The sequence below is a fragment of the Cyprinodon variegatus genome, unplaced genomic scaffold, assembly GCF_000732505.1.
Source record: "Cyprinodon variegatus isolate N-32 unplaced genomic scaffold, C_variegatus-1.0 Scaffold2, whole genome shotgun sequence".
Taxonomy (NCBI): domain Eukaryota; kingdom Metazoa; phylum Chordata; class Actinopteri; order Cyprinodontiformes; family Cyprinodontidae; genus Cyprinodon; species Cyprinodon variegatus.
In genome coordinates this window covers 1,045,412-1,065,770 of record NW_015150455.1, presented here as the reverse complement: position 1 = coordinate 1,065,770, position 20,359 = coordinate 1,045,412, and the positions used below count along the sequence as shown (strand labels likewise).

At 36.9% G+C, this 20,359-nt stretch overlaps 1 protein-coding gene across 3 annotated transcripts in view; it reads right to left on the bottom strand.

Moving 5' to 3' along the window:
- The window catches only part of osbpl3 (oxysterol binding protein like 3), a 52,103-nt gene extending 32,626 nt beyond the window's left edge, over window positions 1-19,477 (bottom strand). For 2 of the 3 annotated variants that reach the window (XM_015400980.1, XM_015401136.1), the window contains exons 1-2: window positions 19,326-19,460; window positions 3,892-4,061 (exon numbers count right to left, since the gene is read on the bottom strand). In XM_015400980.1, coding sequence (XP_015256466.1) covers window positions 3,892-3,987 — 96 coding nt within the window. In that variant the 5' untranslated portion in view covers window positions 3,988-4,061; window positions 19,326-19,460. Of the gene's footprint in view, window positions 1-3,891; window positions 4,062-19,325 lie in introns of all 3 variants that reach the window. The other variant, XM_015401053.1, reaches the window with a different exon arrangement.
- Between the last annotated feature and the right edge of the window lie 882 nt (window positions 19,478-20,359).

Below are 20,359 nucleotides of genomic sequence, written 5' to 3'. Positions count from 1 at the left end.
CACGTTTTTATACACGCAAACCTTTGATAGATCCGGCCCTAAGTGTCTTAAAGGTCGGTTGTTAAAAGGGATTGTTAGATTTGGCTGAATAGACAAGGTCCTCCAATGTCATGTACAGGGGGTGGGTAATGATATATGTGATGATAATGGGAAGGGATTAACTCAATATTTGCATTTTAATTTTTTGAAAGCTGGAACCTGTTTAAGGTTGGGTTTTCTTTCTTAACATAGATGGCTACCATCAGACTCCTCTCAAACCATCTATTTTCTTTATCCAGAATGTGAACATTCTGGTCCTCAAAAGAATATCCTTTGTCCATAAGGTGTAGATGTACTGCAGAGAAGATGAAATCATTTTCAATACAAAAACAAGGCTTTGTTGGGCTACTGTATAAAACCTCAAACTCAACGTTATTCATGACATTTTTAATTAAAAAAGCTCCCTGGATGGGAAACGAAACGTCTTGAAACTTGGAAACCAAGTCCAGTGGAATGTTTTTATTTTTTGGAATTAACCTCTTTAAGCTTCAAACCTTCAAAGGTGCTGGTTGCTTCAGAGCTGTTCGGAAAGGCTTTTAGTTTTTGGCAGCAGTCTGAGGTGACTTTCACATTGTTATCTCAGCGCATTCCCATCCCAGTTAAAGTAACAGTATTAGTCAGGGAGGGAGAACACTGAAGGTGAGAACATCTAAAAAAATGGGATGGAGGAAAGACAAGGACAAAGCTTGTGGACGGCTCTGTGAGTCTCACTTTGGCACGGGCCCCTCCTCTGATAAAGTCATGCTGTGAGTCATTATTGTCACACGGTGCCTGGACACTTCAAGGTCAAGAGAACGTCTCGGAAAGAAGCAGTAATGTGGGTCCTAGAGAACAAGGCCGTCCTCAGGAATACCACTTAGTGTACGTAAATCTTCAATTATAATAGCTGGCTTATTTATTGTTTGTCATAACAGACTAAGCCTTGTCTTTTAAGACCAAATGATCCAGGTTTGAGTGGTTGATTAAATAAAACACTGAACACATTTTTACATCCTCTGCTCTCTGCTAAATATCATTACTTTCAAAGCCAGAGAGCCGCTGTGGCTCTTTATCTTTGTATGTTTTGTGTTGATTACTGGAGGTAGATCAAGTGCAGTGCTGCCAGACACTCAGGCTGACTCTTATCATCAGTAGTCTTAGCTGCTTCTCCAAATCCTCGGTGCCAGGGTAGAGATCCAACCACCTGTTGTTGTGCCTAATCCAACATTTTATGTTTCGGATGGCAGGTTTCCCAGTAATCCTCCTTTTTTTTATCCTTTAACTTCCTGCCTTTCCAGGCTGTTCACACCTGCACTGTTCACCCTTGAAAGCAATTCTGAATCAGTGCATCTCTTCTATCAAAAATCACAATGGATTCATTCCGCTTTTCTAACAATAATTCAAATTATTTTCCCTGATTCTGCTTCAAAATAATATTTCTCCCCAAGTTAAAATAAAGACTGCTAAAATTGGACGTGACATCTCCTTTCATAAAATAAAATAATGCGTCTTTTTTCAATTGAAGATATCAGGGCTTGAAATTCAAGTTTAACTTTGCAGGATATTGCAGAATAATCGTTTGTGCTGTTTTTGTGGTTTTCTATTGATGGAAATGCCCTCTTAGTTTCTGTATTTGCTGTTTCTATATAATGATCAATCTACAGTTTGTCTGGTGGGTAATGCTTGAGTGATACTTATTAACCTATATCTACTAAAAAGAAAACTTGTTCCAGAGTAGTTTTAGTTAAAAGATAATATGTCTGTTGGCTCCTCACAAAGGCTTGCTGCAAACGATATTAATATTTTGTCCAATGCTCTAAAGACCCGAACTAATGGGTGCTTAATTGTGTGTACAAACTAAAAAACTGCACATAAAATTAATGGGTGTTGTAAGTCATCTACTAAGACTATTTGCATAACAGCTGCAAATCAGAATCACTTTATTAATCCCTTGTGGAAAATTATTATCTTGTACTGCAACTGTTTACAAAAGACAGAAAAATAAGATTGCAAGTACAAATAAGATATAAGAAATAAAATAAGATAAGGATAAGAACCAGCTGCTGACTGCCATATTTAAAAAGTGTTTTGTTTTTTGTTATTCGCCATGGAGAACTTGGAAGAGCAGACTGGATTTATCTTTCATGTCCCAAAGGCAGCAACAAATTTCAACAACACAGCGTATAAATGACATGTATTATCACTATAAGGTGCTGGGAGAGCAGAAGAGAAAGGGTCTTATTTGCTCGTGTGAAATAAAAAGAATGATTATAAGATAATAAGGCACAAACTTGGATGAATAGCTTCTAACATTTAGATCATTCCAAATGTTGCAGCAGGCAAGTTCATTGTTTTATCTTCCAAAATGTTGCTCATCAAGGTCAGTTGAGTCATCCTACCAGATGCTCTGAACGTAAACCATTGGCAAAGCAATGGTTTCCATCTAGGGTCTTTTTTTTAAGCGCTTTTTAAAGTTTTTTTTTATCTTACAGAAGTTTCTATTACAGTTAGTAATTTATAAAAATAAAAGGAAAGAAAAAAAACAGTTGGCTGAAACTAAATGTTCGCCAAAAACAAACAAACAAAAAAAATGTAAACAATGTCATGATAAAATAAAATCCAAACATTTCTTTCTAAATTCAGATTGAGGCTAATCGAAAAAATATACACGCATTTTACCATAGACAGACACAAAGCGATATCTTTGTCTTTGGAAAAAGAGCAGATTCATATTCATGAAGTTTGTTACTTCCATTATTTTAGGCTACTTTTTAGCTTGATCTAATGATTATGGTTAAGACTACACTTTAAGCCAATGTAATATTCCCCAGGCTTTCCAAATCGGAAACAAATCCCGCATTGCTGAGCAGCCCACCAGTAAACCTATACTTGAATATACCACAAATTGCGACGGTACAATGGAATGATCCATCCAGACATAAAAATAAATAGTGTTGCTAAAAGTTTTTTTTTCAAAGGAAATATGAAATGGCTTTTATTTGTGATTGGCTGAGCTAACTGTCCGTTACCTCATGTAGTTTTCCAAACTGTAAGGTGTTAGAAATAATCAAAACAACGTCACACAACTACTCCCTTGTTTACTTAATCTTGGACCTTTCTTAAACACACAGGAAGAAAATTAATGCAGAGATGCACCTTCTGGCAGCTAGCCAACAGGCTCTGCAGCTCAGAATAGCTGCTTGCAAAACACTGGTATGAAGCATTGATGGATTCAGTAAGCTAACACTATCCTTTCAGGACCCCTAACTAAACCTAAGGTTGATATGCTTGACTCCACACAGAATGTTGCTGATAAGCATTGTGGGCTCCTCCATGCAGCCAACTGTAGAAGGGCGTGTAAGGCACAGATCACAAACTTTAAGATTTAAAAAAGTGGGCTCTTTTTGTGCCCACTCCTTGCAAACCAGTTTCTAAAAACTGCTTTGCAACAACAACAAGCATACTATATCCCTACTCTGATTCTTAACTTATGTCCATGAGTTGTCTTCAACTGGATATAGCTGCCTCATGCACTGAGTTCCTGGCCTTCGATTAGGTGTAGTGGCATGTGTAAACTTCTTATTCTTTAGGCTTTAAAGATAAATTTGAATTGATCGGGGTTGATGTGGCAAGATGAACACTTATTCTGCTTATTCATTACATCAAGCAAAACTGACCTCGGATGGAATTTGTTGCAAAACCATTTTAGCTAGGTTAAAAAAAAAGAGGTTTTTAATCAACTTATTGAGGAGATGCTGAGTCAAAAAGTAATATTAAGTTTCTATTTAATTAGTCACACAAATTACTAGCTGAGAAAATAATTAAACATTTTCCTTTTCCTGCCAAAAAAAAAAAACTGCTATGAATTTTTACCTGTCTGCTGTCATGCTTGGATGAGGAGCTGCTGTTGCTCCTCGATAAGGAGGAGATCTTCTGTGACATGGCTGAGCTGCGCTCCTCTGAACTCATCCTGCTGCCGTCTGGCCTGTTCAGGCTATAGCTGTATAGACTATAGCTGGAGCAGCTTGACAGTCATTCCCCCGCTGAAAGAAAAAAAGGAGGTGAGGTGTAGGTCAGGAGAGGAGAGAGTGGTAAGAAAGATGCTGTGGATAGGAAAGTTCTCTAAAAGGCTTTTAGCGCTCACTGAAAAATGCATAAGGTTATTCAAAGTGATTAGTTTTTCCATCTAGCAGGAAAAGGCCTTTAATGAGAAAAGCTTCAATCCTGTCTGCAGCATGAAGAGGGCAACATCAAGTCAGCACTGGGGGACATAAATTGGGGAGCACTTGAAGAAACCAAGGTTTAAATACTTCATATTTTACCCTTTCAAAAGTGATGATTTATAAGGATTTAAAGATACCATAACTGTAAGCCACAGGCATTCCCGTGGTTTAAGCTTCTGGCTTAAATGCAGGGACCTGAGTTCGAATCCCAGATGTGTCAATAAGGGTAAAACCTTGCCAGGTGTGTGAGTTAGTCTTATTGACTTGCTGTTGCAACCCCTGAATATGGAAGCAGCAGAAAAAACCGATGTAAATCTTAGGCTTCCGACTTGGAATGCTTATGTACTGTAGTGTAAAAGGACACACAGTGTTTAAACAAGAAAAGTATTGAACAGATTAATCCAAAGTGTCTAAACTGTAAACGAATATTACAATTAGACTAATAACTGAAGTCAATTATCCAGGCAAAATATGCTTCTTCCTTCACATCAAACACATTTTTTTCATTAAGATGTCAATTAGATGCGAGTCATATTCCATTATTAAAAAGTGAAAGGCAAAAGCATATTGTAATTAAGATTAATCCCCCCCTTTGAGACACGTGATCCTTTTATTTGCTGTGACTCATCTCACATGGCATGTCTGTAATGTCGAAATTAAAGACAAGTGGCACATGTAACAGCTCAGCGGGATGTGAGATCATCAGGGAAATATGAGATGATTACTTCAACAGAGTGTACAAATAATTGGCTGTCTTAAGGCAATGACACCTTTGAGTCCACCGCCACACACGAAAACTTATCTTGTCCTTACATGCTAGGTCCACAGATCAGAACGTCAGGGTTTTTATTTATTTGGTCGTTTTTGCACATATCTTGCCCTCCATGCATTGACATCCAAACGGTCAGGTTTTCTATACCATATGTGACAAAATGTGGATTCTCATTTAAACTCTGATCATCAATCTGCAAAGTTACCATCTGTGGAGCACAAACGAACAAATTTCTATTTGAAAATGCAGCCAGTACTGAAGTTCCTAATTATAGTGATTTCAGGAGTGTAGAACTGAAATTAGAAAATCCACAGTGCTCAGGTAAAAGGGTCGTTCACTACTATTTAGAGATCACTTGTCTTTTGGTGAGCTACAAGTCCTTAAGGTTAAAAAGGCCATCTTGCCATCACCTCCCTCCCTTTAGAGCTCCCTCTAAAAATATTCTAACTCATTCGGGTTCAGGTCTTGCTGAACTTTTCCAAAACATTCGTATTAAAATCAGTTCAAAATATAAAGTCCAGTATTTCAGGGGTAGGAATTATAAAAAATATTTCAATATCAATATCAAAATATATATATATATATATATATATATATATATTTTTTTTTTTTTTTTTTTTTTTTGCTATATAATTCAATAATGGTGATATGACATTTCTAATATTTTAATTTAAGAGTTTTACAACTATGGCAAAGTAATTGTCATAAGTTTGTTCAGGCCTCTGCTGTGCTCATTTCTGGCAGTCTTTCTCAGGGTTTTATTTTTCTTTGTATTGATATCAAATTAAATGAATTGAAGCTAAGAAATGTATCTTGATATAAGTTTTGGCCACATGGTCCAGCCTTAGTTTGAGGAGGCTTTTAAGAACATGAACCATGCAGTGTTTTACATGATAATGTGGAAGCAGGTGAAGCTCACCCTGATGTATTAAAACATTTTCAGAGGCAAACATTGGATATGTTATACAAAAAGAACATTCTCCTCCAAGGAGAGCAGGCTGACTGATGAGGGGTGTTTGTGTTCGTTCGTTCGTTCGTTCGTTCGTTCGTTCGTTCGTTCGTTCGTTCGTTCCTTCCTTCCTTCCTTCCTTCCTTCCTTCCTTCCTTCCTTCCTTCCTTCCTTCCTTCCTTCCTTCCTTCCTTCCTTCCTTCCTTCCTTCCTTCCTTCATTGGTTCCTTTCTTCATTGATTCCTTCCTTCGTTGGTTTCTTTCTACACTGTTTTTTTTGTTTGTTGGTTCCTTCAGTCCTTGGTTCCTCTTTTTGTTGGTTCCTTCCTTTGTTGGTTCCTTCCTTTATTGGTTTCTTCCTTACTTGGGTACTTCCGTTGTTGGTTCCTTCCTTCCTTCCTTTGTTGGTTCATTCATTCGTTGGTTCCTTCCTTCCTTCGTTGTTTCGTTCCTTTGTTGTTGTTTCGTTCCTTTGTTGTTGTTTCGTTCCTTTGTTATTGTTTCCTTCCTTCCTTCCTTCCTTCCTTCCTTCCTTCCTTGCTTCCTTCCTTCCTTCCTTCCGTTATGCTTAACTTCAACCTAGAGAAATGATACTCCACTCAATTATGTAAAGGTTCCATAAAATACCTTTTTTTCTTCCCAAATTTGTATGATCTAAGTTTTTTTTTCCTTTTGCTAAAACAAATTAAAATCTTCTTGATAACAAATCACTATTTAGGCCACCTAGATTTCTTTTTCCACCAAAATAACTTAACCCCTTAATATAATTGTGTTTAGCTTAAAGTTAAAGCACTTACAAAAAAAGGCTGCACGGTCTCAATTCTCCCTTAGGCTAACCAGTAGCCACAGGCTCTAATGCTCTTAGCAAAAAGTGGTCACCAAACCTCCTATATTTGGTGGAGCCAGACTAGTTATTTTTCTGTGAACCAGAGCCCATTCAGGGTGCCAGGCTCTCAGTGAATCCACAACAATAGATCAAAGCTGCTAGACAGAAAAAAAAAAAACACTGTGATGTCAGGACAGAAATATTTTCAAGCTCGATTAAAGTAAGGTTTAGCTCCAGACAGCTGTCCTTTAGTTACAGTTCTGCCTCCTTACTCTCTTTATATGATTGAGTTATCCATTTTTCTGCTGATCTTACCTACTATGCAGGTCTGTGACGGGGTTAACCTTAAATGGGCTTTTTCATCTTCTTATAACAACACAATTCCTCTCTGTCTTTCATCATGGTGATGGTAGCATCAGGCCTCAGTAATTACCCCTTCACACTCAAGATCAAATGCACCGTGTACTTACAGTGATGTATCGGCTCACAGGGGGGCAGCTTTGTTTGAAGCAGGAAGGTATGGTTGTTCATGTATGTTATCAAAGAGGGATACATTATGGAGGTTATTAAGGTTAACATGGTAACATGATAAAGTATCATGCATATTGATGTCGAGATGAGTAAAATAAAAGACTTTAAGAAGCTTTGCTAGTTTACTGTCTCTTCTAGGTTTAGTGGCTCAGATAAAAACTACAGATGAACATACATGAGTTACAATACTCTCTTTAAACTGCATCAGAAAAAAAGGCTAAACGGTCTGTGCATGGCGTGAAATCCTATCTTTTGAATACTTGAGCCATGTGTGGGTGGGCAGTAGCTGCAATTGTTTTAGAATGATGAAACCAGCATGATACTTGGATAGCATCACCGTTTAACCAGCAAAATTTAACAGGCTCCCGTGAGTTTCTCAACTTGTGCGTTTACTCATCTCCTGTTGAGTAGTTTAACATGATTTAGTGTAGTCTGTAATTAACAAAACAGGAACATGTAATACAACCAAGGGAAGGTAAAGGATAGCACAAGACTCCCAACAGTATCAAGCTTGTAAGAAACCATTGAGTTAACTCTGCTCCAGCAGATTTTCTGATCTTATTCTAATAAATAAATTTATGTTATAAGAAATCCTGGTGATGTATTTTTGAATTGGTGTATGATCTAACTTTGACTTTTTAAATGACAATCTGCAGTTTAAGCAGCTGAAACAAGTTATTTAATTCAGATTCATTATATGGATGAGTCCTGAAAACTTTTCGTTAGCAAACAGATTGTGTTCTTTGACACACTGTTGGATTAAAAAAACACAACATGATCTGTAAATGACTATATACTCGAACGAATGAAACACAATGCTAGAGTGCAGTGACATTAGAGCAGAAGTGGTCCCATCGATCCACTTACGTCCCGCTCCATCCTACCATCACTTGTGTACAGGACACCAAGACACTTGAACTTCCCTGCTTGACACATAGACAGACCCTGACCAGCAGGAGCAATGCTCCTTCTTTTGGTTCCCAATGGCAACCACAGCATCTAAATCATGTCACAGACTCGGCCATATCAATATCAATGCATTTTTTGCACCATGTCTTTACACCCACAATGTTTACATTTGATCACTGCTGCATTTTTAGAAATGAAAATGTAATATGAAATTTTGTTTTTTATACACCCTGTGTATACAACATGACAATAAAAGTTGTCTAAGTGTCTATGAGAACTCACATTGTTATAGTCGAGGGGTTTGAGTTCTCTCATGATCTTTAGTGTCCTGTCAACCAGGGCTTTGGAACATGACTGAGTCTGCAAAAGGTTAATGATTTCAATCAATGGATGACCATTACAACAGGACCTTGCCCACACTAGTGGGGCTGCAGCATCCCTATGGAGTCAGAAAGTGGATTAGTAAGTGCACTGCTCAGTATTAGGAATCCTCTTCTATGTTTGCCTACTAATTGTAGGAGGAACACTGAGGATGAATTGGAAAGTGAAGAGTAACCTGTTTTCTAGTAATCTGCTGTGACACTGGTAAATCCAGTGGAAACATACATTTTTCAGTGCATAAACTAATAGGTTTCCCAGAAAATGAATAATTTGTGACTAAGGAGACACCCTTGTGATCAAAGTTAGTGTGTGGTGTTGTCTTACATGTAAACTTTGCAGGAATGTGTTTTAGAACTTCTGGTTTTGGACCTCTATGCATTTGGCTTGTTCTCCTCTTGATGAAAATGTCCTCTTTACTACGTTGCTTATTCCAAAGATCTTTAATTGCCATAAACATTAAAGCTCTCTTCCAGGGATGATGTACATTTTTTATTCATTAAAATTCAAGTGAGAGACCTGTTAAGGAGTTCTGCAAATCACATCTTAATCACTCTTTAGGCTTCCTAACTTCACTGACATAAGCCAAAAGCCTTCCGGTCAATCTTGTCTACAGCTCTAGGTACAGATGTTCCTCTGTCTATCCACTATCTCCAGAGGCTGCAAGAGTACTGTAGTTCAGAAGCCCTGCAGGCTTTCAGGCCTCATTATAACGTGACTCACCAGATTGAGAGGCTTTCAGTTGAACCCCTCCCTCCCACCCCTGCAGTGCAGTCATTTTCGGAAATAGAGTCATAAGTTGTATAAATTACAGTACTTAATCTCCTATTAGCAGCAGATACGTGACACTGTTTCAGGGAGTTGTTGGGGATGAACTCTCATTTCTGAGACGGAGGAATTACAAGAGTGAAAACAAATTGTCTTTAAGAGTTTAGTATTTAGGAGCAAAAAAAGAAATTATGCCTAAAGCAGTTCTAGAAGTAGATGCAACATAACATAATTTACAAGAATATCTTAAATTCAGTTTATATTTAAAAGAAAAGCATGGTTTATTGAGCTGCCTGTTTCATAAAGTAAACCAATGTTGGTGTAAAATAAAACACAGAAACTGTAGGTATAATTGTGTGTGAAAAACACATTCTAGCAGGCTATTTGACTTGGAGTCAGATTTAAAGTGGATCCCTGCCTTGTGATAATGGCTCAATGAATGACACAGAAGAAAAATCAATGTTGATTTAATAACGCCTCAAAGGTCAAACATCTCTCTTAGCGCCTCTTTGGCCATTTAGCTTTGAAACAACTTGCTGTCAGGTGATAAACAAATTGTTTCTACATCTGCCGCACAGCTAATGTTGTGGAGATGTTATTAATGCACTAATGATCGTTTTTGACACCTGATTCATATCATTTTAAGGTTTAAGAATTTGGTAATAGGGGTGGAAAGTATAGCATCATCTCCCTCTAACTTGTGTTTATCTCCTTATCAGAAATTGTTGAGTTAATGCAAAACTCTTACTGAATTTATTGTTTTCCAAAATTTTCAACTCTCCTTGAACTTTGCCACATAAGGGTTAAGGTGCTTTATTTGTCATAAATACAGGGCCCATACAATTAAATTTCAAAGATCAAAAGGAGGGTTTGCTTATGACAAAATAATGCTCATCTGTCTTCTATGTGAAATGCTGTTGTCCCAGCCACATTTTCCCTTAGTTTATTCAGGGAAATGCCCCAAATGAGACAATAGTGAATACGAGACTTGCCGTTTTCTCCTTTCTTCCAAGAGTAAGAGCAAAAAAACTTGAATTTTAGACGTGAAAAAATAACCTATCAGTATCGTTCTACCTTAAACCTATACTGTGAATAGTTCAAGAGATACTAATTGGCAAAGCCCAGTAAGATTGCCGGTCATTGTTTCTCTTTAGTGAGGAACTCCCTTTTTTTATTTGCAGTCTTAAACTTACCATCAAATTAACAGTAATATCATCATAACTCTGAGACACCAAGATAGGATTTTTTTTTTTTTTTTTTGTGAGGAAGAGAATAGTTTCTTAGAGGAAAATGAGGAGGTTAAAACAAAAATGAAGATTGAAACAGGCTGTTAGTATAGCATTCATCTTTAAACACCAGATAATGGAGCTGTAAACAAATAAGAGGGGAGCACAACTTCTGTGATGTGGGCGCAACGAGTGTCCTAATGCAGGGGCTTGTCTGGATTCTATTGGAAATCATTCAGATTACATTTTATTTATTTATTTTTTAATGATTTACTGAAGCTAGAAAGTTTTTATAAAAGCCCCTTCATCGCCATAAAAGCTAAAGCTCCAGCTAAAGTTGAACATAATCAATGTCCTTAACTGTTTTACTTTAAACTTACTAAACATGATTATTTAAAAACAAAAAACAGTGAAAAAGGTTTCCAAAGAAAAAACAACTCTGACAAGGCTTTAAGCATAATGGCTCCTTAAGGCATGATATCAAAGTCACATCTAACATAAATCTTACCAATCCTAATTACAGCATCATGGCTTTATTAATAAAGACTGTAAATTGTTAGCTTGGTTGGCCTGGCTGCAGTCCAAATCATTTTCTCTTCACATATTCTTTTCACATTTTGACAAACAAACTGAAGAGAAAGTCCACCTGGACAAACATTAACTCTTAAAAACTGAAAAAGAAAAGCATAAGATCTGAAGACAAAAAATTTATAAATACTAAGGTTGATTCAAAACAACTAAAAGTCACTTCTTTATAACTTTTTCATTCAGTCTGTCTTTATGATTTTCAAAAAAGGAAATTATGCTTAAATTATTCAAAATAACTCTATCTCGTTAGTTTCTTTTTAAATTTCTGACTTCCCTGATTTGTGGAAGGCTTTGGTGCTTTACTAATTTCTATTGATAAATCTATCATCTTTATCTGTTACGATGGCAATATGGATGAGGGAGATCCTCGATGGAAGGCTGACATTATATCTTCAATTAAAGCATTTCAGTAGTTTCAATCATACATTTCCTGGTCATAATGGAATAGAAGATCTATTGAAAATAAATAAAATTTTAAGTGCTGTAGTAATACTGAAACACTATGTGTCAGTGTATGTATGATGTATGCTGTATACATGCTGTATGACTGACATAGACTTCAACATGAGGCAAGTCTAGTCTGTATGGCATTCTGCTAGCTTTATTTGACCAGCCCAAAGCATAGCCCCATCGAATCAGTTAATAACAGAATAAAGATAAAAGTTTTGTTACATTTTAGTTAAATTTTAGTTACAAAACTGGAATAAAAAACAAAAAGAGTGACTTTTTGATTCTAAGGCAGCTTCCACATTTTAAATGTTATGCTTTGATTATGAAAATATCATAAACAGATGAAACCATCATCACCAGTAATGAGCAGTGATTAGGAGCAGCATGAGAGCAGGGGACAGACATATTCAGATGCAATATTGCTCAAGCTGCTACTCCAATATATGATTGGACTTTCCTTCAAGGGGTGCAATTGGTTGAGAAGGATGAGTAACAACTCTTGTCTGATTCCCACTTAAGTTTCTGTTGTTAGTTACAACCATCTGTCTAGCATGTACTATAGAAGAAAATATTTTTTCCCTCTTAAAGTATTTGGATTGCAACAAAAATGTCTATCTTCTTCCCAGAAAACTGAAGATATCAGTGGCAGAAAATTGTCAACACATTTGTCTCTAAAATTACTTTGCTTTCTTCAGCTAGTGGCAAAGGTCAAAAGAGCTAGAACATATTAAATCAGGAGGCTGAATCAAACAAAGAACTGGCTTAGTTCCAACATGAGATCCATTATTCAGCAGAACATCTCTTCACCAGACAGGGTTATTCTCACCAGCCCACAGTCCCCGCGGTTTTTCTTAAAGAGATACACAGAAGGCTCACATCTGTTCCTGTGCTGGACTGAATACAAACTTCCATCCCAATTTTAAGATTCTTAGTCTGGAAAACATTGAACTCTATGTAATTTATCCCTTAAGCCAGTAATGCAACAATTAGTGCTCAACAACGAAATAAACATCTAATTAAACACCCTGAGGTTTACAAAATGGTAAAAAGTTTAAAGAGTGATAATGTGGCCTCAAATAGTGCATGGCGGGGTCTGATCACAGTGATCCAAGAGAGAAAAATACAAAGGATCAATGTTAACTTGCAGTTGATGATGTCTTCATTCATGTCTAAAACTGTAAGACAAATGGGAGATGTATCACACAGTGACGAACACCACACTGCATCCTGTTAAACAACCACATCCTCGTCATGCAGCCTCCCCTCTAGCCTCTGTTCTTCCTCTCTCTCTCTCTCCCTCTCTCTCTCTCTCCCTCTCTCTCTCTCTCTCTCTCTCTCTCTCTCTGTCTTCCTGGTGGCAGAGGTCCTCTTCTTTGTTACACAAACAGTGAGGGGGAAGCATGACAGCCTCATAACTCAACAGTAGCTCATCAGGATACCGGGGAGCTGCAGCTCAGCTCAGCAAACACTCACCTAAGAGCGGACAGGGGAGAAGGAGCGGAATGAGACGTTGAAAAATGCACTTAATCTAGAAACTTGGTGAGCTACCTGCAACTACTACAAGTTAAACATTGCAGGTCTGAAACAATAAAGCAGCACCATCTTAGCTTTAATTCTGATCTCTTTTAGAAATGAACTTGATGATACTTTTTTGTTAGAATGCACAAGACGAAAAAGGCAGAAAGACACACAAACTGGATACAGCATCTGCACTGCGACAAGCCATCTTGATGCCCTTGGAGTGGATTTGGATAATGGCAGAGTCTTTCACTGACATGCATTATGAAAGAATGAAGATTAAGTGTCTTATCTGATAGCTTATATTTTTATTGCAAGACTTCAATGAGTTCTTTTTAAATAGTTTAGGAACAGTATGAACTGGAAAAGTGCAAAAGCTTTATCACTGGTATTTCTATATATAATCTATCTATATCTTTCTATGTCTCTATATCTAAACAGCTTTTTTTAGTGCATGCCACATGGGTGTTGTAAACTATAGCCTTTCAAAGATTACAGCCTCTGGAAGTATAGTTTTAAGTTCAATCTGTGGCAAACTGTTCACTTTAATACTTTTGACCTGAGCAACAGAGCACCCAAAGGATAATTTTTAATTTTTTTCCCAGCGTTTCTATTGTCATTACACTGTCACAAGCACAGCGTAACAAAATTCCCTCTCTGAATTTAACCCATCCCCTTGGGGAGCAGTGGACTGCCATTGTGCGGCGCCAGGGAAGCAGTGTGGGGTTAAGAGTTTTTGCTCAGTGACCCAGAGTGGCAGTTCGTGGCAGTGGGGCTCAAACTCAGAACCTCAGGATTCCAAGTCCAAAGCCCCAACCAATAGGCCTCCACTCCCCAAAGCAGGCAGTAGAGTGAAGGGTCTTGCCTAAGGACCCACACTGGCAGCTCATTCCCACCATCTTGGATACAAACCCAGGCCTCCTGTTTGCAGGAAGGGTGACTTACCTTACCACTAAATTTTAAGTACCAAACCATTTTTTTTTTTTTTTACCATTCTACTACATTTCCGTTATTTAAAGCCACACTTATGTGGCAAAGGCCTGTATTGCCATGGTTCATACTGACGCAAGAGAAAGTGGTTATTTTTTTATTATATTTAAGATATTTGGTGATAAATACTTAGTCCAATCAAGGCAAAAATTAAGTTTAGTTATAAAAAAAAGACATTCAGAGTTAGAAAGTCACAATTTAACTTAAATTAACTGGCCTTTTAGAGCTTAAAGGAATTTTTTTTTTCAAAAGAAAACTTAAGCTCCCTCTTTGACTTGAGCCGGACAGCTCAGAAATAAAACAGAAAAACTCATAGTTACACAAGGATTAAATCGCTTACAATCACTAAAAACCCAAAAACCCAAAACAGTGAGCAACACCTCACTTGCTGGTTATGGGAATAGACAACATGATTATGATCAGTATATATTGCTACTGAATTTAAAGTAGCATCAACATTCACCTCAAAATGCTGCAATGCTTAGAGCATTGCAAGGGTTTCTTTTGGTGGAATAGCTCATCTGATGAGTTTTGAACCTGACAAAAAATTTTTCTGGTATCTTAGAAAATTTGCATGTTTTAAATCATACATTTTTTTTTTTTTACTTTGACATTCTCTGACACCACTAACCAACCAGCTATACTGTATTTGAATATTACATAAAGCATTTGAAGTTGATAATTTGAATGCACGTGCCGTGAGTTATTAGGATTTTTGGCTTTGTGTCCTTTAACATTTATGATGCTATTTTCCAATTAACAAATAATAAGTTAATAAAAAATAGACAGCTAAAAAACGCGTATTTTTCACCCCAAATAACCCTTCAGTTTCTCCAAAGTCAAGAGAAGACTGAGGAGACAAATTGCCTGTCATGTGACTTCACTTCATCCAATGTATTTATTAATAAACTGATATTATTCTCTGTACAAATAGCCCAAAGAACAAAAAATATACTTGCAAACCTGGCTTTGAATAGCGCATGATTAATAATAGATTAAATAATGTAGTTCCTTTGGTGCATATTTCAAATCACATGAATATATTTCAAAATGCAACCAATTTGCTACTTTACCTAGTCCTTTTGCCCATGCAAGGAGAGAACTAACACCTACCACATGCTAAGTTCAGCTGTTAAGTTGTTTTTTAATCCTCTTTCTGCATTATTCACCTTTTACTTGGCAGATATTCAAAGGACTGTGGAGCATAGCAGTGCATACCTCTGTATAATTCAAAATGGTGTGCCTGAATAGCTAAAAGCATTTGTCCTTTGCAGCTTGTTTCTACATCCTCTTTTATCTCTGTTCTGTTAATAAATATCTAGCTTAAAAAAAGAGAGTGCAATCTGTAGCACCAAGAATTCACAGGGTGAGAACAACACACAGCAGGTGACCCACAAAGCTACAGAAAGTCCTCCTAGACTGAGACTAAAAATAAACAGTGAAGGCACATATAAAGTAACAGTGAAGTCAGACTATTGATATGTCATGTTCTGATGTAGAAATATAACTACTCGAAATCTCATTCCAGAATTACACTGCTTAAGGTGGCTACAGGTTGGAGAAGTTAAGTCCACACAAAAAATATCAGGATTCAGGAATAAAGAACATCACAGGCTTAAAGCAGATGGATGATCAGACAGATGGAAGTCTGGAGAGAGCAAATGAACTGATTAAATTCTTCAACAGGTTCAATTCAGGAACAAGCTCAGCATTTTTCTCTCCTGCCCGCAGTCACATGAACATCCTGCCTTCCTCTGCCATTGACTCTCCTGTTTCTATGAGTTTGTTTTCAGCCAAATCAGATGATGACTCTGCTCCCTCCACTTTTCACCTTTCTGTCCCTAGAAGTCAAATGTAGATGCAACTGGAGAGACTGAATCACAATCATAATAACCATCAGGTCCTTATGGTGTCAGCCCCAGAGTCCTGAAGGCATGTGCAGAGCAGCTCAGTGGGATTCTATAGCACCTCTTCACCGTTAGTTTGACCCAGAATAATTCTTAATGAAGTGAAGAAGATCATGGACAACAGTGAGCATCCTCTTCAGAAGACTTTTATACAACAAAGTATCTTAAGTCAGAGGCTTCTCCAAATCTGGTGTACGACAGACGATACAGCAGATCCTTCCCTGACTACAGCTATCAACACCTACGACAACCCGATGAAAAAAAACAAAAACCCTGTGAGTTACTGCAACATTTAATTTCCATTTGGGATTAATAAAGTATGTTTGAATGAAATTCGATTGAATTTCTCTTTTACAGCATTCTTCAGATTCTGTTGATTCATTTTCTGCAAAAGCCTCAAGTTGTCTGTTCAACTTGATGCTGGGATAAGGAGAGAAAAACCTCTGGGATGAGAGCAGGTGGGGGATCTAAAAATGTGTCATACAACATGAGCTTTATCACAATTTGTCGCGTTATAAAAATATTTGGATCTTATAGGTTAAATGAAGCACTGGATAAATAAAGAGTAAACCTATCGAGATGGACCAAAGGCTTTAGTACATATATTTGAGGGGAGATTTTTAAACTCAGAAAGGAAAGAAGCCTGTTTGACAGTTAATGGCAGATTTTCCACCATTTTTGGGGTGGCTATAGCTGCTTCTAAACCATGACATTGTAGCCCCAGCTTTGTGTTTAGGGTTCCTTGTGTCTGCTAGAGAAAGGACAGAAACCCCAAAGTACAATTCTTCCTCTAACATATTCTACTATGGAGATCATATGTTGATGATCAGTGTTGGTTTTTCACCGTAAACACTATTTTACATCCTGTCTAAAAAAAATATTCACAATATTTCTTTAAACCTTTTAAAATCATCAGTTATGCACCATTGTGCATGTGTCGACCTATTACAACCTTTCTATAGATTACATCAGTTTTTGTTGAAACGTGTAATAGGGAAAAAGCTAATATATATATATAGATAAATACCCTTCTCCTGAGGCACACTTTTCCTCTGAATAACAAAAAACATGTCCTGAAGTCCACAACATGTCTGAACAGAAACAACACCTGGTAAGCCTCCCCTGTTGACACAAAGCCCAAGACTGCGGTGGGGATTCTACACAATTAATAACTTAGTAACAGCACCACAAACACCTCCTTATACAGGTTAGTCACAGTTTTCACAGTCTCAGATTTATAGTGCTCTAGTCATGTACTATGGTTTTAATTTTTTTTTTTTTACACTAGCAGCATACTGCATTTGTTATACTAACCAGATTTCCAATTAGATTAATGTGCCCTGTTGGCTTATTACACTAACCTTATATATTTTACACTTTCTTTATGCTTGATTGTTTTGTAAACTAATTTCATTGTATAGTCGAACCACGAGACGGGGGGTACAATATTGAGCTTACATGCAATGAGTGAACAGGGAAGTAATAGTGAAGCAAGTCACCAAATCCCAGCAGAGGTATGAAAAGAAAGAGAAAACGTCCAAGACCAAGTGTGAAAACGTGCAAAGAAATGTCTGATGCCAAGAAATACAAGACTTGAGTAGTGTTCATTGTGTAAAATTAACATTTCTGTTCACTTAAGTTGAGCTAAAGCTGCAGAAGCATTTAGATTTCCCTGACAGGTTGATGGAGGTGTAAGTACTGACAGCAGATGATGCATAACAATGTTTCTCCCTGTTGCAAAAAAGTATTTCAGAATCAAAAATGACTAACTAAATACTATCAGGACTGACACTTGGCATATATTCCTTTAATTGAAGATTAATTACATTTTTTGGTGTTTTTGGTTTGTAATAGGGAGGATTTTTTAAGGGCTTATGAATGATTTGAACCTTTTTATATTGAAAGATTCTGTTTAAATATACCAGTTCTGCTCTTCTCTGATTTGGTACGGTTATACAAACAGGCTTTAGATCATAATCATGAGCCATAGATTTTCCAACATGCTTGAGGTATAGGGCTATGCCAGATGTTTAATGTTGGGCTGTTATAGCCATCTTAAAATCAGTTTTAACAACAATTCAGTATTATTTCATTGTCTGGAATTTCAATAATGATCAGGTTTTAGACATCTGACACAGCTGTCACTCACAGATGACTGCACTGTGATGAACTGGGCCAATCTAGAACACCATAAGACCTTTAAATATGATTTGCAGGCATCCTTGTGGATGAGCTAAGTGTCATCTGGAGAAACCTCATGGACTGAGGGGATGACTGAGCTACCTTGTTATGACGAAGTGAAGAATGTTTGGTAGGAACAACATAAGGCTTTTGAACTAAGAAGAAAAGCTGCAAGATCTTGAGCATGGTGGTGGCACCATAGTGCTGTGGGTTTGTTGTGCTGTCACTGGTACTTTGAACACAGTGGATAACATAATCAGATTAACAGGTAGTTAAATCTAGTTACAAATGTAAGGGTTATGCTTAAAAGCCGAGTCCATACAAGTTCAGGTAAGACTGAAGTGCACTTTGCTAAGGCATATTTTATCGGGTAAAAGCAAGCTTGTTGTGATTCTGTCATTTAGCTATAAAACAGCTCAAACAAAATAATAGACAAATGCTTCAAAATACATGATTTAAATCCGTGAATATAAATTTCACTCCCATTCATGATGAGCCTACCCCAACTTTGCTAACCAAACTGTATGTCATCATTGTTCATTTACACAAAAACAGTGAGTGTTGTCAGAGCATTACTAAATTCCTCCCTAAACTTACTGTGAGCTGTAACACAATTCTTAAGGTAAATCCTACTTTTATCATTGAACAATATGCAACAAAGATGAGATGCTGAACCATGATAAGATCTCTGCACATTCACCATCACACACACCTACATCCTCAGCATGAAATAAGCTCACACTGAGACAGGTTCTCTATTTTTGCCATGTGAGTTTACATTGATAATCACTTTTGAACTGTTTTAGGGTTTATATTGAAAACAACAGACTGTCCTCTGTCATCCCACACTTCATGTCTTCATTTTATTCGGATGACAAAATATCTGAAGCTTGGGAAACAATTTCCATGAAGATTTGCTATAATTTTGCTCACCTCAAACCTTTAATTATGACTTTGTTTGACTTCCAAGCTTTATTGTTAGAACTTGTGGATTTTACAAATGCCATGAAAACTGAACTTTATCTATATACAGAAAATATTTATAAAAGAGGGAGACTTTAAAAAAAAGCAAAAATAGTGACCTCACTTACTTTGAAAGTCCAGATGGAAACATTGGGTCCGATGGGGTACATCAAATTGAAGCCATCAAATAAATTACCAGGCGAAAATTACAGTCTGAACAGAACAGCCTTCTGGTGTAACATGCGCTCACAAGCAGCGCTCCTTCACTCTGAACGCATCAAAGTCTCCAGCGCTGCGGGCAGGAAGCAGCTGCAGCGTGACGGAGGGAGACCAGCTCCTATTAAATCAAGTACATTCAAAGGGGGCGGGGCTTGCATCTCGGACAGCATCTTTTCCATGACATCCACAAAATGACCCCCCATCCCCACCCCAAAAAGAAAAAAAAAAAACAACAGAAAAAAAACAACAACAAAAAACAAAAAACAGATCAAACAGCAGAGGGCAAACAACAAAACAGAACAATTTCAGTTGCCAATTATTTAAGAGGGAGAATATTAAACATATTAAACCTTTGATATTACACTTCAATAACTATAAGGTAATTGTAATCATTTGACCTTATTAAAAACAATATCATAAGCTGAATTTGTGATTGTGACGATGTCAAAATTGCAAGGTGGAATTTAAGATTATGTTGTGCTGCCACCTGCTGAACAGATATACGATTTACAATGTTTCAGAAATGCTTTCAATTTATCAGAATCAGAATCAGATATACTTTAAAAATCCTGGAGGGAAATTACTTTTTTACTTTTTTTACACGCTCCAGATATACAAATATATATATATATATATATATATATATATATATATATATATATATATATATATATATATATACAATAAACCACACAAAATAATATAAATACGAATATATACATAATGTATATAACTCTATATATATCTATACATGTATATATATGCATATGCATAACTATAAATCCAATAACGTAATAGTTACATGTGACGCTGTGCAAAAACAGTGCAGGAATGAATAAATGTCAATTACAGATGGGCGGGGGATGTCTGAATCACTTGAGGGACGCGTTGTAAGTGATTGGTGACCAAAGACACGAATGATTTCCTGTGGCAAGATATCTAG